The 23,360-nt window shown below is 36.4% G+C and overlaps 1 protein-coding gene across 11 annotated transcripts in view; it reads right to left on the bottom strand.

Moving 5' to 3' along the window:
* tenm4 (teneurin transmembrane protein 4) overlaps positions 1 to 23,360 on the bottom strand; it is a 183,352-nt gene that overhangs the window by 87,595 nt on the left and 72,397 nt on the right. For 9 of the 11 annotated variants that reach the window (XM_041258618.1, XM_041258621.1, XM_041258622.1 and 6 more), the window contains exon 4: positions 8,981 to 9,205. The exons of the other annotated variants lie outside the window; for them this stretch is intronic. In XM_041258618.1, the coding sequence (XP_041114552.1) occupies positions 8,981 to 9,205 (225 nt within the window). The remainder of the gene's footprint in view (positions 1 to 8,980; positions 9,206 to 23,360) is intronic. 11 annotated transcript variants of the gene reach the window in all.

Genomic DNA, 23,360 nt, shown 5'->3' with positions numbered 1-23,360 from the left:
TATTTTGATATAAGGTGTGGGTTTGGACAATATTCACTGTGTATAGCGTGCCAACACTACTACATAGTAATTGAGGCAACTATTGGTGTTGTATAATGCCATGATGATGTTAGGGCAATCTGAAGGGGGTCCTCTATCTCGTATTTCAAAGTGAATGTGACTCTAGTTTCAGGAAATACTCCCTTGGGCATTGTGTTCTAAAATCAGCTCTAGCATTTGAAATATCAGGCCAAATACACTCTCGACTTGGAGAAATTACTTTAATGCTGTGGCAATGAACACAGGCCTTCGTTCCACCCTTACAAACCCGAGAGTAAGGAATTCAGAGCTCTATTAATCAATTTCCATAACTACAGTGCAATTCATCAATCAATTGGCTGCATGAGTTCAGTGTGAGCTAATGTAGCGCCTCTTCCTTTTAACGTGGTCTCGTCTTTCCTCTTAAACAATATCTGCAGTGGATTATTGAAGGAGCCTGACTTGCCTAATTGGTTTGTTCACACACAGGTTTCTGAAGTGTGTTTAGCTGTGCTCTGGAATCACGCCTCCAGAGCTCTGGCCCTAGTAAGCTGATAAGTCAACCAACTGAAAGAGTCTCTTGTGACAGCCATGCTGCAATCAATTGTCTCCTCAAAAAAAGTGTTTTAAAGCCCCCGTGGAATGCTCTCATTTTCTCCAGGTTGAGAATCAGCACAAAGGCAGGACAGGACTTGTTTGACAAAATTCTCTTAAAAAAAAAACCAAACAAACAATCAGCTATGAGTAAAAGAAAATCTACCTTATTTCTTTACTGATTTTGTCAAGGATTGCTAGGGCAAGGCTGCAATAAGGTGCAACAAGCAACACACTATATATGCATGACAACCAGCAATGGCATGCAGGTAGGAATGCAGTGTATTTTGAGCTATGATTCAAAACCATTTTCAACCATAGCGTCTCAGTTTCTTATTGGAAGTTTCGATCCTGGCAACATATGTGCAGGCATTTCATTGCACCACAGACGCTTCTGAAATATAAAAAAAATAACAGCATTGCCACTCTCCTTCACCCCAAATAACATGTGATTCTCGATTCTCAGTGGAAAATAAGGTGACAATGAGCTAACTCATATTAAATAACCCAGTAACACTTGGTATAGTTTTACGTCATGATTGAATTTTCTTAAGGCTCACACTGGCATTCACACTTTTACTTTGAGCTAAATTAGAGGCAAAAATGTGAAAAAAATCCTTGTCATTGACAAGAATGTACCGACAGCTGACACCTCTTATTTAAGGTGTATTGAGCAGCTGTCAGGTGTTGATTTGGTGTGGAGTACTGACCTGACCAATGCTAAGGTTCATTGATGAAAACAAAGGTTTAGGCTTCAGTAACCCAGCAGAACTTTTCTGTGCCAGTATCATTGAAAGTTGGATTTTTTAAACAGTCTGCACTAGCAGGCATAGGAGATAGGATTTCCTCTGTTTGTTTTAATGTAATTGAAAAAATGATGCTGTGCTCTACATCCTGAAATTGTTTACATGTTTCACATTTGTTGCTATTTTAAACACATGGAAACTGGTAACCTGAAACCAGTGAATAGGTGAAATGCCGGATTTTCTTAAAAAGCGGCTTTCCTGACCCATGAACAGAATCATCATGAACTATTGCCCGGAGAACAACGTGACATTACTTTTGTATCCTTGTGAATTACTGACCATCGCTCAGGCTCGCATAAAAATGCCAAAGGCTGTCGAAAGCCTGCACTAGGTATTGCAAGCAGAAAAGCCAGTCAAAGAGAAACTTAGCTTGAACCAGTGTATACCAATAAAAAGAGCCAAAATTACCTTGGTTAGCTGACAACTAGCTTTATTTCTTTTTATAAAGGTTTTCACCAGAATCTGGTTTCCAGCAGGGACGGCCAATGCCAGCGCCAGACAGTGGGCAAAATCAAGTACAACAATTTTAATCAGACAAAAAAAAATGATAGATTAAGATCAAGGTTAAAATAATTTGAGCAGTGTCTTTAAATAAGTAGATTAGAGGCAATGTCGATTACATTATTCTTACAGATACTGATAAGGCTGGGTGAGGCCATGGTAATGCGATCAAAGCAGTAAGGTGGATGAGTCAGTACTACTGTATAAAAAAAAAAAAAAAAACTAAAATAAAAAGCAATACTGACTGATATATCATGTACATTTATTTGATTAGTGAAGCACAGGAAATGCCCATCACATTTATTTCAAAATGTAGGTCAACGTCAAGTCGAAAACCGTGTTCTACTTGGCAGTTGTGACTGCTGCTACTAAGTTTAAGCTAGAAGCTCTCTTTCGCATGTGTTGTTAGGAGTTTCTGTGTCACAGAGTTCTGTAGGTAGTTACAAGAGGGAATACAACCTGTCCACAGGTTTCACTTGAAAGGTAAGAGGTATACAGTAAACAACGTGTTCTAGGCATAATTTCCAGGCCTCTGCTGGTCTCCTTCCAAAAGTATGAGTGAGAAGGCTCCAGTGAGACCTTGTGTGTTTTCTGGTCTGCTCCATTAATTAGTGTAAAAACATCTCACAATGATTTGCGGCAAATAACATCTTGTCAGCATCTCTCTCACAGACGGGCAGCTCAGTCTCACAAGACACTGGAAAAAGCCAGCATGAGAATGCTACTGAGAAGGACATTCTTTTTTTTTTCCCCTCAATTTAAGCCATGTAACTGAAGTGAAAAAAGCAGGAGATGTCTGACTAAGAAATGGCAGCCACTGTGTAACCACCACTATTCAGAACAGGCCTCATTATAAAGAAGGGCTCACTACTAAATGTGTTGACTATATCTGATACTATATAGAAATTTGAGGAGCAGATACATGGTGGGTACTGTAACTGCTCTTAATTAGACCAACGTAGTATTCCAGTTGAAGAAACGGAGGTATGTGTTTAAACGTGTACTGAAAAAGGTGCTTCTTTTATTTACACTGCCTAAACAAGCTGCTATCAACACGTGCTAAAACCATTCACTTCATTCAAAACCAGGTTTTCAACAGGTAGTGTGAATGACGGCGTTCACACCAACATGAGAGGTTTTCTTTTGAATGTCTCAGTAATTTGAAAATGAGTCGCAGTCATATACCTCCCTTTCCAGTGGTACTCACCTACAGCATGGCTATACCAGTCCATCCCAATGCAGGGTCTTTTTCAAACAAGGGCCTCAATTATTAACAGTCACTGGACCCTGATGTTTAACAAAACAATGGAACCCCTAGTAATAAGATGGGCTGTTCAATTAAATATTTACAGACATGGTTTGAACAGGTACCTGCAATGGGATGGACTGGGAGAGCCACAAGCTAACGCATACTTTTAGGTTTATCTGATATACCTGATAAGTATTAAAACAGTGGGTGCCGGTCAATCCAAACATGCTTGCATAGGGACTATGAGGTCGCTGGCTCCTAATCTGCCTGTGGATAACTGGAACATGCTCTGTCAAGCAGCATCTTATCACAGCAAGCTGGGGCCTTGTTTTCATGGTACTTTCCTTCAGAGATGATGAAAAACTGTGGCCTGCTTTGTTAAAGATTCCACAGCACAGCATGGGGTGTTAAACCCAATGGCCAAATTCTCAGAAGAATCACTTCCACCCCCCATTATATAGTAGGGGGGCACCCCTTACAAACGTCTCTCGCAGTAAAAGCATTTCAAAGTGTGATAAAGCAGGTGAAAGAATGGTAAAGCACAGCTAAGCCAAGACCAATGAGGTATTGTAAAGTATATTTAAAAAGTATGGCAAACCAAGTTGAACTATGGTAAATGCATTATATAACCACAGGTTTCAACATGCTGACATGTTTAAAGAATACAGCCTTAATGAATGTTATTAATATGGTCATGCATGCCTACGCATATTGATAAACCTGGTATTGTAATTGGAAGTGTTTCTATTCATTTTTGAAATGTTGCTTTAAAATAGGCCAGTTTAATTCTGAAATATAAATTATTATAATTTAATGTTAATTAAAAAAAAAAAAAATCTTATGAAAACTGCAATACTAAATCTGCTTGCAGTATGGTGTGCCCAGCAGAAATAAAGCACTCCACAGAAATTAATTGGACAGGCTTTTTACACGGCATGGAAGTGGACCACTGCTGCCTGACATTTAATTAACAGCGACACTTTCATTTTAGAATGCTATTCTGAGCACGAGTAGCACTATGATATTGCAAGTTTAAGGTTAGGAAGCAAGACCAACACCTGTTATTCTTTTCAGCAGTAAAGCCAGAGATCTTGGGATTACAACTGTATTCCCTTTTCCATTATGTCAATGAATTGGCTGCTGGATCTCAATTGCCTCGCAATGGGGGACCACAGATCTACACTGGTCCTGGTGCTTCTGCTCTTTGTGTGCATTAAGCAGCCTGTCTTTAAATGGTTGTGGCTGGGGCAAGCTGTTTGGGGGGGGGGCTAAGGAATGCGAATGGAGCAACGTTGGCAGGAGGCAAGTGATTGCAGAACCGATAAAATTAGCAAAGATCAGAACACTTTGGGAATACAAAAGATAAAAAAATCACCAGATCTGCTATTTTAATTGAAGATTTCCATATTATCCCCCCAAAAGAAAATGTATACGGCTCAAGAAAATGCCCTTGAAATATCCCTGAACAACAGCCTGAATATGGGATTAAATGGCTCATTTGGTGGTAAAGTGAATAAAGGACAGAGCCTTTCTTTATTAGGGAAATGGGACTCTTGCGCTGTCAGGCCTATGCTAATAAGTTAGGGAACAATGCAGGAGGGCTGTGTTGAATCTGTTAGTTTAATTTGCATAATTTACATCTTATTTACATATAATCAGAAAAGAAGGTGAAAGGTTCTTGGAAGGTTAGGCATTCGGTAGTGCTCACTACAAGTCTTTTGCTGAGGCAAATACAAGGCGAGTTGGCTGGTGAACCACCTAACTGTACCAGACTCAAAAAGTACAATATACAGTACAGTTTACAGTACAATAACCCCTCTGCCTGTCAGACGAGCCTGGTGGTCCTAATGCAATTCAGGGATAGAAGGCGTCACGTTTTTAGATTTTATAGCTCGACGAAGCCAACATATGAACTAATTTGTCTGATATAAGCCTGGTTGTGTCTAAAACAAAGAATCTGCACTTGTCATTTCGGTTCCACGTGATGGGAAAATAAACCCAATACTTCCCACAACCCCACACCAAGAGCCTCAAGGCAGCCCAGTTGTTTTTTAATGTAAATCAGTAACTTTGTCACATGATTAGTCTTCTTAGAAAATATTAATAAAATAAGTGTCTTGACAGTTGCTGTGCTGGTGTACAGTTGCTTTAAAGATATTTAGTAGATTCTATAGCCAGGATAGTGCTGCCATTTCATTCACAGTCTAGGTTGACTGATTGGTTGCCAAATCCTATCAATAATCAATTATTTACATTTGCCATGACTGAAAAAAACTCAGCACTATTTTTTTTTTTTTCTTGCTTGACATAACTGTCAAAAGTCACAGACAACACTAACTGTCAGTACACATAATACATTAACTTGCAATCAGCAATTGTAGATTATTATTGGTTCAATGGAAGCTCTAGCTGACACGAGGATACCAGTAGGTCAAGCCAAAATGAGATCACGTGTCCTAAAAAACAGCGGGTGCCAACATTTTAGGAAATGAGGAAACAATTAATCAATAAAAAAAGTAACCTGAAGGAAGATCCCTAATTAGTCTAGATGTCTTGGGTTTGGGATGAAGAAAGTGTCCTGAGTAAGGTTTATTTTTGTTTGCAATGTATACTGTATTCTATTTTAATTAAACGCACCCACAACCACAACAGCTTCATTTGGGGTTGCACCATGATACAAACCAATAGGAGCACAGAGATGAAGAGTTTAGCTATTAGTAGTCTGGAACAAAATCAGGTACAATAAAGGGCACAGTGGCCTAATTCATGCCTTTCATCTCAGGAGACATATACCGCTATTGCGAAAAGTTTTGCACTACCCTATTGAATTAAAACATTTTGTTTCATAAAATCACATGAAACCTGTTGAATAATGCTATGTTAACACATGAAATGACATACTGCTTTGTATACTTAATGAAAAAATGCCCTAAAAAAACTGACATTTCGAAATCTTACATGAAATACTGTACTACTATTATGGCTTCCGGTAGACACTTGCGATGTCATTTTGTAGTTTCTTTGATTACATGATGTTAAATAGAAGATCTAAATCAATTATATGAGGATATACAACAATATATATATATATATATATAGTTATAGTGTGTGTGTGTGTGTGTGTGTGTGTGTGTGTGTGTGTGTGTGTGTGTGTGTGTGTGTGTGTGTGTGTGAGGTCCAGGACTGAATAATAGTGTGTGTTCTGGTCAGGATTGAGGTGAACACACAAAACAATCAAAATCCTTGTCATCATTTATATAAGAGTCCTAAGCACTTAAATACTACTACTACTACTACTACTATCCTCTGAATCTTTTTCTACGTTATTTACATTACTACTACTATAATAATAATAATAATAATAATAATGCTTTTGAACACATATTATCAGACTATCAGTTGAATGCCCATTATAAATTGCAAAAGGAAATTACAAATGAACAGGTATAGTTAACGTGTCACTCTGAAGAGTTACAAAGATCCAACCTTGACCTCATTTCCTAATCACTTTACTACAATCTGTAGTGCTTGAAATACTCTGAGAGGTACTTTGCAAGGCAGCAATTTAGCCATGAAGTGTGTGCAACGTGTGTGTTTGTCGTCCTGACAGAGACAGATAATGACTGCAAACAGTTCTTCTCATTGTTAGCCTACATCTGTCTCGGACTAAATGACTTGACAGTGAGGGGATCTGGAGTCTTGTCCGCAGGACATCCCATCAGTAATGTGATAACGTGATCAACGGCCAACTGCAGTCACTACTAAACCCTCTTTCTGCAGATTAGTTCATTAGCAAAGACAGATTGTGTAATCTTATTATTAATGAAAACCAATGTCTTCATCCCCATTCCCCATGATAATTGGGAATATGTTACCGATTCGCAACATAATGGGGAGATAAAAGCGAGAAAAATGTAACTAGTAACTAAACTGAGCAAGCCCCTTGATTAAATCCTTCAGTTCACCACTATGATAGTCACTGTGGTGGTACTGTATGATGTAGATTCATTGTACTATTAAGTTGCTCAGAATAAACACAGGGCATGCATCCAGTTCAATTTCTGCACCATTTTCTCTGTTCCATCAGATTAAAATCTGTGTGATAAAAACCCTGCAGTTTTTTTTTTTTTTTTTTTTGGTTTGTATCCCTTCAGGATTTTACGCATACAGACAATGCCTGCAGACTTTTGCAGACTCATGCTCTGAGGAACAACTGGAAAAAGCAGAAGCACAAGGAATCAAAACATCACTTCACCATTCCTTAATTCAAGGCTGAGTGCCAGACGGTCATGATTTATCTTGGTGCAGAAACAGGTCAGAAGATGCAAACGGGCTAATGAAGCATGATGCACGTCGTATTAACATTAGTCTTGCCTTTGCACACTATACTTTATGCAGAGCAATTTTTTTTTTTTTTTATATAACAATACAAAATAAATAATTAAGTGAATATTTTTAAGGTCATGCAACTGGTTAAATATTCTGATTATTGTTATCTTTTTTAATATAAAACACATTGGGCTAGGTTAACAAAATCTGCAATTTGTAAAGTTTGCACATATTTATCTCAATGCAATAAGGAATGCTTTGTTAAGGACTGTTTTTGAAGTGTTTTGAAAAAATGAGAGGGTTTTGTGAACAATAAACGTGGTTTATTCAGCAAAACAGATATTCCTTAAAACTGTCCTTAAAGTTTTGTAAATATGTCCCATATATATGACCAAATCGTCTCTATCCCCCTCGTAATGGGCATTTATGAATACAAGTATTTTTTGTGAAGGGTTATTTCTTCTCTTATGGCACACAATGTTGTATTACAAATGAATACAGTGCCATACTGTAATACAATCGTTGAGCTAAAAAAAAACACCTGGCACTACAGTATATAACAGATTTAATAAGCTAATATGAAACCATGTAGTTGGGTGCTACTGAATTACTACTGCAAAGATATAACTTCAGAGAAGAATAGAACCAGCAGGTTAAATTATTCTTCTAAGTAGTTTATTGCCAGTTTCATTCCTTTAAAATTATTGTATTGCCAGTAGTCCTTCTTCAAAATCATTTGTTTATTTTAATTAGTACTGCTGCATTTGTTTAAAGCTTTAATGTAAATTGAACTGCTAGGATGAATACTGGAAAAAGAGGATCTTGGAGTTATCATATAAGTCTAATCTGTTAAAACTACCCCGAATTCAAGTTGAAACTTGCTGTCATGTACCTTAAGAGTTAACCATACTGAGAAAGCCTCAAAACAAATGGTGGTTAGTTAACAAAGAAAAGTTAATAAACTTAAAAACACATAAACCTAACCTCTGAGACTTCAGTATCTCACACCTTTTTTTTCCAAAACAACAACAAACGTCATTCCTTTGCAACATTTTGCAACCAGTTTATTTCCTAGATGATACCAACAATCCTTCAGCATCACACACCCAATGAACAGCACCATCCTACCCATTACAAACAATTACACATTTCTACTGTTCGAATATTCTTCATAAAGATATGAGTAACTGAAGGTTCTTTACATGGCACTCTGTTGAACACAGTTTCTATTAAGTGGTCTTAATTTCTCCTGTACAATCTTAATGAGGACCTCTCATTGGAACTCCTGATGACAACACAAATAGTTCATCAATAATCCAAAGACTTAAACACAGGCTTTAATCAAATTCTCCAAACCTGTGCAGAACGTCTCAGTGTGTATTTTCCCATTTCAACATCCACAAAGCAAAGAAAGCACAGCATCAGCTCAACGCAATTTAGTGCTTACCCTCATAATCAACAGAAGTTTTGAATACCAACTTACCATCAGCAGTAGTTGTCGTAGTAGGAGCATAGAGGTTCCCAGAGCCTGTTCTAACTAAGAATGAATTAGGGGCCAACTCCTCCTCGGAGTCAGAGTCCTGGGTTGGCTGAGCCACACAGTTACTTAGCAACCTTCTCTGGCTCTCATTGGCTTCAAGGGAGGGGGGAGGGGAGGGGGACTGCTCAAAAGGGGTAGATGAGGTAGAGGAACAATGCAGGGGAGGACCTGTGAACCACAAACAGAAACAACACAGGGGGAAAATAAAACACACATTTCAGGGAGCACCACAAATGACATCAACACAAAGCATGCATGACCAGGGTTGAGGTTCAATGTTAAACAAGAAGCAGTAATGCATTTACACACTGATGTCCACACACCAACAGGCACAATTAGTTGCATAAGTCTTCAAATTGGTTGGCAAATAAGTTGTCTGTTTTGCATTTCTGCTAATGAGAAGCATTAAAGTTTTTGGAGTGGATGGGCTTCTGGAAGTTTTGGGCTCTGTCAGTCAAGAAGCAGATGCAATGCAATACTGTTTCTTGTTTAATCAGATATAGCAAACATGAAATGCAGTAATTGAAATAAATCAGTTCCAGATTACTAATTGGTAACAAATGTAGGCTATATGCAATTCAGTGGCATATTGGAGCCATAGTCCTTATTCCCTTTGCTTTTGCTATTAATACAATCCAAAAATGCAAACCCTTGTTAGCAATGGTAGACATGACAGAAAGCATGTGCATTTTGTTTCACGGGAAACAAACAAACATAATTTAACAATATTCAAAATGGCATATCCATAGGAGCAAGCACAGCTGCAATTTCATCCATCTTAAGTTATTGAAAAAATCTGACTTGCTCCTCAGAGAGCTGATTGGGACACATTGTATATATTAAATAGCTTTCCTCCAGAGCACAATCATTAACCTTTTTTTTTTACCAGAAGAAAAAGAACGTTATACATAAAGTGTGCATTCTATTCTCTTTGTAGAGGCCTAGCCAACAGTACACATGAATATTTTCCATTGTCTCAAATGATATATACACTATACAATATATAGACAGGGTGATTTAGAAGTTTAACATATCAAGGAACCTTATCATATCATTACTTTCTAATCACCCTGTACAAGAGATTACATGAATAATGCATACAAATTAAATGAATTGCCCAAAATATCCACAGGTGATCACTTGAAGACAGGCAAGGAGGCCACAAGGAATTGCATCAGTTGTTTTGCCCCATTTTCTTCACAAATAGACCAAGTATGAACTTCCAGCATCCAGAATTTCTGAGCTTCAGAACACAGATTACGCCTGCTACTCAGCTACACCGCATTATTAAAACCCCATCCAAACACTCACCCCATTTGGTAACAAGATGGTTTCCTCCCCTGGGAGAGGGGAGTGACACATTCCCGATCACAAGGTGAAAGGCCTCCTGTCTAGTCACACTCAGAAAGGAGAAGTTTAAAGCCTTTAATCATTCTGAGTCTGGGAGGTCCAATTGCTGGAATTCGAGTGTGTGCTCCTAGTACCTAATATGTGTGGTCAAAGTCAGATATCACAGGTGGTCTTTTTACATTAAACGGATTAAATTAATGCAATGCCCTACTCATCGAATCTGCTTTGGCATTCTAAAACAGGCAACTGGTCGTTTTTTTTTTTTTTTAACAGGTGGTACTAGCCTCGTACAACAGGTGGTCTTATAAACACAGGTTGTACTGTATTCTGTAGTCTCTTTAATTAATCCTGCTTAATCCGCTTCAGTTATTTTCACTTCCTGAGTACTTAATTCAAGATAACTAGCTACCCTCAAGCAGGCCAAGAGCTATCCACCAACTGTCAGGTACAATTGTTGTTTTTTATTTTTTATTTGGCACATTTAAACAGTGAAGGAGCTTTATTGCAAGTCTCCTGACCATGCGCAGCAGTTTACGCAATTTCTGAAGGCTTAACATACAGGTCACAGCAATGACTGAGGGAATCTGAGGCCCTGTTTCAACCCATCACTTGGTTATGAAAATCTTTATCTGTTCACAGCCAATGTATTTAATTGTCGCTCTGTATAAATGGTTAGAGTCAAGTTAGCTGTCACTACCAGGTATGGAGAGCTGTGGTATCCATGGTGACCCCTTGTCTAAGAACTCCACGGGGAGTTAACCAAACATGTATTACAGTGCAGGACAAATGGACCACAAAAACATTGCAGCTACCAAAAGGTTTTAGTAAATATCATTGTTTTTGGACCATTGAAAATTTAAATCAGACTGCAACATTACTTTCTAAACCCCAGCAGTGGTGCAAACAGATAATGCAAGACATAAGGCTAGCATAATGCTAAAGCCCATTCTATGTATTTGGTAAGCTTTTAGCGCATTAAGTACAGATATACTGTAACATTGATGTCCATCTGTGTGTGAAATATGGCACTCCTAAAATACAAGTTATTAGAACCAAAGACAATTAATAATTCTTTAAAGGAAAAGCGATACCTCTGTTTTGTGGTCTCAAAAACTCTCTAAAAATGCGAAGAGCTTGTTTGCAGTCAGTTCAGCCTTATTTTTAAACTTGTGTGCTCTGTGAATGCGACATTAGGCCTGGAAAAGCTTTTCAAAGGCGTGTTTAAATTTCAAGACAAGCAACCTAGGCTGCAGGCCAGCTCTGCCAAGGTTCACGACACCTTGTCTTAATTATAATAATCTGGCATGTTTGCAGACACTCTCATGATTATACACCCAGGCCTGGACTGCGCAGAATGTCCCCCAGCTCTTCTTCTCTCTGCCAGTGTTTACACGTGTCCCCTTCACATGCACACAGTGATGAAAGCCACTTCGCTCTAGAGAAGAAACACTGTGGGAATGTACAGAGCTATGATGCCTCTTGGCTGTATTGTGTCCATAATTGTTGACGGAACGTACTGCAAAAAACTGCTATGACATGGCTCAAGATTACTGCTGCTTCCCACTACGCATAGAACAATGTACCACTGAGGCCTGTGTATAGAGACATACTTGTTACCAGCATCTAACAACTGGCAATAATGGTGGATTACAGTACCTGCTTTTAAATAAATAGTGTTATATATTTTAAAACCTTAAATTGTAAAAAAATATTGAATTCCTTTAAGATAAAATGGAGTTACCACAACACATCCAAAGGCAAATTCAAAAAGTACTGCAACTAACGTAACTAATCTCACTCATTCAGGAACACAAACAGAAATGCTGGAAGTAGCATGTCTGTGTTTATAATTAAGTAACTGGGTTCTCCAGCCACTCATTTACAAAGATGTACTCACTTTGATTTTAATGTGCGAAATAATACTACGTTTGTACGTTGTAGTGACCCCTGTTGGAAGCAGAAAGGATATGCATGCCTAGAGGCATTGTATTGAACTACACCCACCACACAAAACAATAAGAACACACTTAACATAATTATCAAGATTAAGAGATTTATTCACAATCAAAGAAGTTACATTTAAAAAAGCCTCACATTTTTATAATGTGTGTCCATAAGGCTCATGTAACACCGGGAACTTTCCCTTTTAATTTGCATTTAGAAGTAAATAATAATAATAATAATAATAATAATAATAATAATAATAATAAATAATAATAATAATAATAATGCATTATTATTATTATTATTATTATTATTATTATTATTATTATTATTATTATTAACATGCAAATGTTGAATAAGAGTTTTGCTCAGCACGCAGTGCCACTCTGTGGTGGAATGTTGCAAGTACTGCACTCAAGTACTGTACCCAAGTGCTCAACAAGCTAAAAGGGAAAGTCAGAAATATATCTACACACCCAACACAAACCATTCTTCTCAATGGGGACCGTAGGTATTAATTAGCCAATTCGAGGATATTACTGTAGACAGCACACATTAAAATAGTTTTTGTTGAAATGTTAGACTTCTAGCTTTTTTTTTAGGTTCACTCTGATTTTATAAATTAAGTGGTTAAGTTATGGATCAGGTTCTAGAGGTCTAGGAGGAGACTTGTTTAAGGATAAGAAAATTAACTAAATTGGGAACATTTATTTACTGTGCTTACTGCGGATCATCACACTATTATACCTCTGGTTTACCAAAATAAACCAATACAGTTACACTATTAATCCTGGAAGAGTTGTTTTAAATTAAAAAAACATTAAACTCAAGTTGAAGTGCTCTAACAAACACATGAAAATGCCAATGACCTCATTTACTTTCAGACTCAAAAGTGTCCATGTGACAGCCGGAGAAGTTACCAAACAGACAAACTCAATGTAATTTGCATTCAACCCCATATAGTCTGCACAATTACAAAAACAAAAACATCCTTCATACGCAAACAACAGCAGGCTGAACTACGCACAAGGACAGCAAGGCAATTGATGCTGGAAATGAGTTTGTGTCACTTTCACTTGCAGGACTGAGTTCAGATCAAAGTAAACGGCCATTAATCCCGCCTAGGAGAGGCTGCCATCTTAGAACGGCACACAATGGCTTGTTCTCAAACTCAATTAAATTACGCGTACAAAAAAAGGGCTGCAAAAAGGATGCAATCTGTTGTCCCTTTGATTGCTATCACTTCCTGCCAGGAGAAAATTATTTTAGGAGGCTATATACAATAAATTAGTCCATGCCTCTGCACCAAACTGTCTGCTTAACTGTAAACATGCTGTTGTGCATTAACTGCTTTTACATTCCTTCAAAAAGCAGAATCATTTTTAGTATCCTGATATATTAAAATATATGTTATTGGTATAAGCAGTAAATGTTCACTTAAGCACATGTGTTTAGCTTTTAAACTGTTAAACACAGACTTACAGCCCTTCATTAAGTCCAGTAAAACAATAACCTTTTATGTTAATAGGAAGGTGTCTCACTCACCCCTCACCACCTGTCTTTATAATAATTCACGGGATGGGGCATATAAACTGTGCATAATAACACTGGCAGATTTCATAATTGTATAGCCCAGGGGTTAAAACATATGTAATGGGGGATAATACTGTAATCCTTTTCCTGGGTTTTATAATAGTGTGATGAAGGAGGATTTGCATGCTAATATGATTAACAGGTTAGAATTACTTAACAAATACTGAATGACTGTGTCCAATCTTGCCTAAATAAAATGTGTGGGTGAGCAAGTCCAATTATTTTCTCAAATTCGGCTGTGCACAGCCTCCCTGATTTGTAACAGAGACACATCAAGGTGAAGAGAGTATGTCTGTTATTCAACATCAGTGTTGAAACTACTCTGCAACCTTTGCACTACCTTTGCACTTATCTGGCTGTATAATTATGTTTGAGTTAAACCCATTTCTTGTCTCTGAGCCTCTCTGAATTAAACAAAATGGTCAATAACTTAACATTCCTTAAAACTGTCTTAATGTTTTGTGAACAGGACCCATGAATTCACAACTCTGATCGCCCTTTAATTCAAACATCCAGTCGTTATTTTAGTGAGAGGAGCAATCAAACTTAATTATTATTATTTTGTGTAGGACAGCCTTATGTTATTATGCAAGGTGCCAGTATTGCCAATATGGTGTCTATTTAGAAGGATATTCTATTAATAACATTTGAGCAAGAAAGAGTTTAAGCTAAAAAAAAAAAAAAAAAAAAAAAATTACTTTCTGCAACATTCAGTACAAAAGCATGAACTAAAAGGTAATGGAACAACACAAGAAATATATCCACCATAATTACTTTGTGATTCGAGTCTACTTATCAGTTATGTTCTTCAGCTATAATAACCAGAACAGGTATTTTCTAGTCCTAAACTATTTTTCATTTCGAAGCGCCATGTTGATCCAACCAAACTCCTGATGCTAATCCTCCAAATACAGTCTTACCATCATACCAGCAGAAGATGGTTTACTTGCAGAAAAGAAACAAACTACAGTGCTTCTTGTTCTGCCCAAAGCGGTGTGTTTTGTTTTATCATATACAAAATAATAAACATCATAACCAACATTAGTTCGCTTCCACCGAGCAGCACAAAAGGCTCCATCCTGCCAGGCCTGTCATGCTGTGTTATTTTGCTGCTTAGATGGAGGGTATCCTTCAGACACACTTCTTTAAGACACCACCAAAAGTCAAATGGGACGCAATCGTCCAAGTTATTAAACAATCCATTTAAAATCGGTATGTCTGTACTTCCCAAAGCCTGGAAGTGCAATTAATGAAGATGTTTACTATGGACTGCTGTTTCAATTTGGATTACTGCTATTCTTTTTTGATGCGTTTCTCTTTAAATTTGGATTACCGCTACTCTTTTGTATGCATTGCTCTTTTTTGATGCATTGCTTTTTTGAGTAGAATGTGTACTTTATACAAACGTCTCAGAGGGTGATTACATTACAGTAACCCTTGTATCACAATTATTACCATTGTACATTTATTACAGCTTGGAGCCCTACAGGACTTTCATACATTTACATTCTCATAAAATGGCAATAATATTAACTAAGCACAATATACACCCACAATGTCTTTAATTTCAAAATTTGAATTTTATGATACATACAAATGTCTTAGATCAGCTTGAAGCTGTGCTGTAAAGCAGGTTAATTAGTCCAGGAAACATGGTGTGCTCTACAGGTAACTTCGTTCACATAAAGCCAGTGCAGACCTACCTGGAGTGTGCATTTCGTGCACCAATTAAAAAGGCTTTCAAGATTTCATAAGATTCAACTGTGCGTATAGTCAGAGGACATAATGAACACTGCAAAGAAGAAAGGTTTAAAAAGTTCAGTTTCAGAATGCACAATGCACATTAAGAGGAGCACTTCCAGGGGGTTTAATAGTAAGTGTTTCTTGGTTTAATAGAGTAAAAATAGAGTTTAATTAGCTTCAGTAGCATTTACAATTCACTCTCCCAATCACTTTTTTTTAATGTATGTGCACATGGTACACAGCAAATAGCAACAACAAAATCTAGGTGTTTTTTATTATTATTATTATTATTTATTATTATTATTATTATTAATAAAGCTTTTGTTAAACAAAAGTGTGTTTTCTGCTGACTAGAAGCTAGCAATGGTGTTCACTGGAAGTTGTCTGTTTAGTTTCCCAGAAGCCTGTTAATGGTGTCTACTTATGGGGTCTACTTATCACTGACCAGAACCACCCCCCCACCCTGAACAATCAACAAGCCTAAATCAGCTTCATTTCTAGTCAACTACGTCTAAATTGATGGCAGGGAGGAATTCATCTGACGCAGAGGATCAATACAGTAATGGCAAGATACTGTCCTGGCTACGTAATGGTTCTTATCTATAGCTTAAGAGACATGTTATCTAATGGTACTATATTCTTAAGGCTGTAGTGCTGTTCCATTATCATGAAGGGTGAAAGAGCATGACTCTGGCTACAGTTAAGTACAGTGCTTTCAGACACCAATTGAGCCACTGTAAGCTAAGACTAGCAAACCTATTTCTCTTGTGATCTGAGCATGACTGCTGTCACAAATATTATCATTGCATTACAGTGTGCAGCAATATCTAAACACAGTTCGAACGGAAACTGCCCTTTTGAAAATAAATCACAAAATGCCTTTCAATGATTATTCATTGTGTTCCTCCAAAGTGAACTGTCAGTAAAAAAAAAAAATTTTTTTATTTTTACAAAAATTCCCTTAATTTCTACAAATTAAAGGCTTGCATAATTTAAAACTGATAATTACACAATGATCAAGACAGAGAATAATAATCCCCAAAAAACCCAAAATAAAATATTAACAGCCCCTCGTGATATATCACACCAAGTGGAATGTTTCTTCATTAAGCTGTGATTAATTCTAATATAGGAATGAAAAGCTTTTGACACAGAAGCTGAATGAAGCTTCAATTAGAACCCATCCCCACTGCTTTCACAACCTGCTTAATGGTTCGGTCGTCTGGCTGGAAACCACATGAATACTATATGTTGACAAATGGATATCTGAATGTACATGTAATGGAAAACTAATAAATTGTGTCTGACAAAAGCTATAAAACTACCCGAAATCAATAGCATAATATTTGAAAAGCTATAAAATGTATATAATAGTTGAAAACTAATTCAAAAGTACCAATAAATGCTTATTTATTGACATGGTGGCCATTAAAAGAGAATGGAAATTACATCTATACCGAAAAAATAATATTTAATAATCCCTAAGGCAGGGGATACTTAATAGCTACATCATATAGAAATCTATCTAACCGTATATCTTTCTAACAGGGTGTTGTAGGCATGGGGTAGTAGAATCTAAAGATCCCATAGTTATAGCCCACAAAAAAATGCATAGCTGGGAAAATACTGACCCTCCAGATCTGGTTATGATTTATGTAGCTTTTAGTGTCTATAATATTGAGACTACTGATACTAGTTGAGTCAATGGAACCACAGGGCACTGCTTTATTCCCAGAAAATACATTATTCCTACACATTTTATACAAATTATACTGGCATATAATTAAATGAAAACTTGCCCAGGGTTTAGGGACTTAATGGACTTCTGAGTCCAGCCATTTCAGCAGCATCATTTCAGTTGTTTTTCACGATAACAATATGGTGAAGAAAAACGTGTTGTTTTGTATGTCATGCTCTGTGTGATTGTGATTACAGCGTTAAATCAGATTTGAAGATTACTCACTTCCTCATTCCTGGCAGTGTTCAGCAGTTTCTTTTCTGCATTGTGGACTGACGATAATTTGAATTATATCGGTTTAGCGTTTTACTGCTATAAACTATGTCTGAACATCCTTTCTGTCTCTTGAATGGGCATTTTAAGATTATTTTTTTAAATGCCTAATTAAACACATACTTGTGATATATACGTGATATTCAAATGAAACACCGTTTGTTGTTGTTGTTGTTGTTGTTGTTGTGTCTGCTGAATAGGGTGGAATATTTTTTTCAGGATGGCACACAGAGAAAAAAAATGGCACCCTATTAACTATGTCCTACTAAAAAGAGACACTTGAGATCTTGCTTACAAAGTAACAGGGATGATGGTACTGGCCCCACTGCCAGGGTAACTTTCTCAGAATGGTTTTGGAAAGACCCACCAAGTGGTCTGAATAAAATCATAGGAATATGAGATTTTTCAAAAGCAAGAGCAAGCCTGCTGTATTTTCTTCACGCTTTTCCTTCTTATTTCTCTCACCTCCTTTATCTCACTGAGGTCTATTTTAATGAGGCGGAAACGGTTCTTAGAATTGTCAGATTGTTAGAAGCCAAGGCCAGAAACAAAATCTGTTCTTAAAAGTCTCTTTTGAAATTTGATAATTATTTTGCAGGAGCACACTTTGAAGTAATTTTTTTGGTGTCCCATTTCAATTTAAATTGAGCATTTTTCTCTGAAGTTATCAAAGGTAGAACTGTGCTAACATTTGTACTTTTCTTTATATATATATATATATATATATATATATATATATATATATATATATATATATATATTTTAAAGGTTATTGCACTCTAAACGTTTTAACTAAACTTTTTTTCACTTTGGAACTAAGATGTCTATTTTTAAGATAATAGGTACATTTCGGAAATTGTTCAATTAAGCTGTTCAAAGTTTTGCTCTTTAAAAAGTTTACCAAGGGGTCTGATGCAGGTTAAAAAACTACGAAGCAGATTGTGACTCCCCCCAGGGCAGTCACTATAGGCAGTAATTGCAGGACAAAGCCCTGGACTCATTACACATGTCAGACACCACTCCACACAAATGTCATGCTGACAGCTAGGTACTTTCTACACAGCAGAATTCAAATGATTTAAGCAATTTGTAGCAGAAACTAACATTTAGGCATGTTGTTTCATTACATGTCTATCAGAAAATTGTCTATTTTGTCTCCAGCAGGCAGTGAAAAGTAATTTCCTCTACTCTGAAATACATTCACATTCGCTTTACTAATATTTAACTCATTCCGACCCTAGTTCCAGTTAACTTTGACACATTGCTCAGATGAAAGAAAGATGTCTCCTGATGTGAAATCTTGGCCAATGCTGGGGGTCTCAAAGAGCAGAATATTTCATACATGAAGTACCGTTCATCTCATGGAACTCTGTTTTCATCAGGTGAATCCATGGAATTCTTTAGGAGCGCAAAATAATGCTTTAACATAAAATTCCTTGTCGCTTTATTAACTGTTCCCATTATATGAAGATTTAGCACTGCTTAAATTCTGCAAAGCAAAGCACACGTGTGGAATCACTTCCTAATAAAAAATCTAAAAACGACGGCTGTTAAGAAAGCTGTGTGGTAAAAGGGCTTTTAAGGGCTCAAATCCCAGCTCACTCACTGACTCGACCCTGAACAAGTCACTTAATCTCCTTGTACTCCGTCTTTTGGGTGAGACGTTGTTGTGAGCGTCTCTGCAGCTTATGCACCCTAGTCTCTGTGAGTCGCCTTGGATAAAGGCATCTGCTAAATAAATAATAATAATAATAATAATAATAATAATAATAATAATAACAATGGCTGTATAATTTATGCAATGCTGAAGTAAAATATGCTGGTAGTACCACCAACCTTACATATAGTGGTGCAGTCCTACATCTTAAAAGAACCGGAATGCCAATTAAAATATTGATTTTTCACAAACAAATTATACAAATTCATGTTTTATTTGTACATCGAACTTGAGGTAACATTTAATAGGTAATGTATGTGTCTCACTTTTCGCATGCGACTTTTAGGCTAATCCCCCTTGGTCAGTGCTGCCAGAGTGGCAGTTTTCCAGGGAAATTTGGCTTATTTTGAAAGCATCTAGCAGGTAAATGTGTCTTTGGTGGTTTGGTTATTTTTGGACTATTTTTATCATGAATGTTTTTTTCTATTCCTTTCGATTATGAGGTCATCTCCAGCGCAGAACTGCATCCAATAAAATTACAGATTACTTATTTATTTTATTTGTCTCCAATTTAAGAACTGTATCAGTGCAATTTTAATTGTTTTTACTTTTTATTTTTTAAAGATTATCTGCCGACAGTTCTGGGCAATGTAATTTTACACTACATTCTGAATGTGTTTTTTTTTCCCCCTGGCTCTACTGCATTTTTTTTTTTCAGATAAAAAAAACTGCAAAAAAGCTCATCAGATAAAAAAAAAAAAAAAAAAACAAACAGTGGTTCTGATACTGTAAGTTGTGAGAAAAAACAGAAAACAAGCAAAGCAGATAAATAAATAAATAGATTATATATAGGATATATATGATATATATATATATAGGAATATATATATATATCTTAATATTTATATATACTATATCTTAAAAGTTCAAGGTCAGTCGCTTATTCCAAACCAGAGTCTCTGCACTGACAGAGATACAAAGCAGCTTTAAAGCCGTGTTTATGGCCACAATCATAGGATGCACTTTCTAAAACCATGTTTCATATAAAATGAAAATAAATATATTATTTATAATAAAACATTTAAAATTAGATTTAAAATCAATGTTTTGGGATAATTTTAAATAGCTTTCAAACCAGCACTCTTTTTTTTTTTTTTTTTAACATATATTTTTCAAATTGGGAGCACATGCATGTATTTCAGAGGAGCCAACAAAAATGAGTTACTGGGCATTTCATATGAGTTTCACTTATCACATTACATTCTAATACTTTCAAATTCCATAACAATGACAAAAAGCACAGTTTATACATGTCGATTTATTTTGGTAGCAAAAAGTCAACATCAGCATTCCACATCGCCGTTGAATTCCAATATGTATCTCAATATTGTCTTCAGTATTGCAATATATTGCAATACAGATCCTCAGTTCCAATACCCACAAAGCATAGTATGACGACAATGAAAGTAAAAATCTGCCTTGTAAAATAATCTCTGAATTAATTGACTTAATATAAAAAAATTTACACATTTTGTTGCTATTTATTTTAAATATATACTGGTATAAATAGAATACAGAATGTTCATAGATATTTTTATGGGCAGCAAACAAGTAAAACTGATCAGCTGTTGTCCATACTGCCTCCGATCAGATGTATTGAACAGTTGAGCAACATTACTGATTTGATAAGGAAAGCAACTGCATACAGAAGATAAATAGCGACATTAACTTACTAGTGACTCAAATACATAAAAAAATAACAATAATACACTGTATTCATTATTATTGTTACTATTATAGAAGTGGTTGTGGTGCATGGTGTAATGGTGCCTATGTAAGTGCCAATATAAATTTTAACAAAAGTTTTATTAACGCTTTAATTTCATTCAGTTTAGAGGCAAATTTCAAATCCTGTTTTGTGGTCGCAGACACACAAGAAAAGGCTCTACGACTTTTCAAAAAAGACGCAGCTCGCGACAGTGCGTATGATGCCACTCTGACCATCGGGGACCACCGATTCAGACCACTGACTGAGACCAAAAACTGGGTCACAGTTATTAGTATAAGCCAGCCTTTACATGCACATATTGAGGATTTCTGGAAAATGAATACATGTTACACATTGCACTGCCATACACTTGAACTAAATACAATTCCTCCCCTCATTAATGCTGGATGTAAGTGGGAGAATGTGAGGTTTCTTTTAGTCTGAGCTTTGGGGTGGTTTCAAGTGTATCTGAGAGCCAGTAAATAAAGGATTTACATTTAATTTTGGTGGAAAACTGTGAGCCTTGAAAGAGACACATAAATGACCAGAACAAACCCTTCTTCTCTGATCTGGATCCAAAAAGCCTTGTAAACGTTGGTAACACATTTCAATCATTGCCACTTGAATCAATAGAAATGGCAACAGCCACTGTGAATTGTGGCTACTGTGTTCTACACTTCGATTACGGCAATTATGAGACAGCATAATTAATCCACAATATGGTGGCATTAAAACACAAACACATCTTTATCGTTTAAATCCATGTCATTGATATGTTAATGCTAAGTTAACATTCAAATTGGTTCTTGAGAGCATCTCACAAATAATTGTTCTGTTGTTGTTATGAGCTTAAAACACAAGACCCCAGACCTTTGTTTTCCTTTTAGCCTTCAGACCAGTTGTTTTAATTCATGAAGGCAATGCGCCAACTTACTTTGAGAAACTCCTTACTGTTTGGATCAAAAACTGTGAAAAATAACACCTCGTATAAATTGTACTAAAAGCAGACTGCCCACGGACTATTATTATTGCTTTTTACAAACACATATTTTTTTCTTTAAAAATAAACTTCATTCTTTTTATCACTATTATAATGTGCCTTGAACAATCTTTGCAAGAATTAAATAAAACCCAATTCCCTTACAGCTCAGAGGCAGGTCTATTGCATGTGGAATTCATTTTCAGGGTGGGTAGTTTCCTTGCTTTCTATTTATTTTGATCCATGCCTATCATAATAAGACTACAAACTAATAAAGCTAATGGGAATATCAAGGTTATTACATCCATTTATTTTCTCCAAGGGAATGCAACTGATTATCAACTCGATCTGAAATGTTTTAGTAATTTCAAATGTATAGGCCAAAGAAGAGCCCTCACTGAAAACAGTATTCATATGAGAATCATATCAGTGTAAGTCACAAAGACATATGTCCCATGTACAGGATATGGTTCAGTACAGTACTGGGGTGAGAGGCTGTGAAGGGTGTTACATTCAAGGTGAATTTGAAGAGAAAGCCAGTTTTGATTAGTTGATCTGTCTGCCCTGTGGGCTTGGAGATATATCCATACATTGGTTTATAAAGATTTTCTATTGTATAGACAGCATACGCAACTTGTTGTCCACTGTGCTGTACGTCCTTTTAAATATGAAGCAAAAACAATACAAATACATTTTTTTTGTTAGTTTACATGTGGGAAATAAATGATCCAGAAAATTAGGCAAATAACCACATAACACTGTTGCTGTATGTCTCAATATGAATGCTACACTACAGTGATGAAACAGTACAGTGCTGTATGTGTCACAATATACAGAATGCCACATATCAAGATCTGATGGACTCCTTGGATAAGATTAAAAGACTTTTAATGATTATCTTGTTAAAAGGCATATAAAAAAAGAGATGTGGGAAATGTAATCCGACCAAAAAAAACGTGGCATTGATTTATCTTTATCAAGCTCAGTTACGTAATCTGAAACGCAAGTCGGAAATCTTGTGCATGTACTGCAGCACTATCGTTATTGATAGGGTTAACTTTCAGCTTGGGGATACACTGCTGGAGCAGGAAGACAGAGAGTTTTTTTTTTTGATTAAGTCCCCCACCATGGCCCCTCCATAGGCTCTGTATCAAGCAGTGGCAGCATGATTAGGAGCAGAACACCAGCAAAAGGCCAAATCAAGCGGTTCAAATTGACACATTGATTTTAGACTTTCCAAAGTGCTCCTACATGTAAATAATGGTTATGAATCTTTCA

Source organism: Polyodon spathula, chromosome 9, assembly GCF_017654505.1.
Source record: "Polyodon spathula isolate WHYD16114869_AA chromosome 9, ASM1765450v1, whole genome shotgun sequence".
NCBI lineage: Eukaryota > Metazoa > Chordata > Actinopteri > Acipenseriformes > Polyodontidae > Polyodon > Polyodon spathula.
The sequence above is the reverse complement of the archived record's forward strand: the minus strand, read 5'-3'. Positions and strand labels throughout refer to the sequence as shown.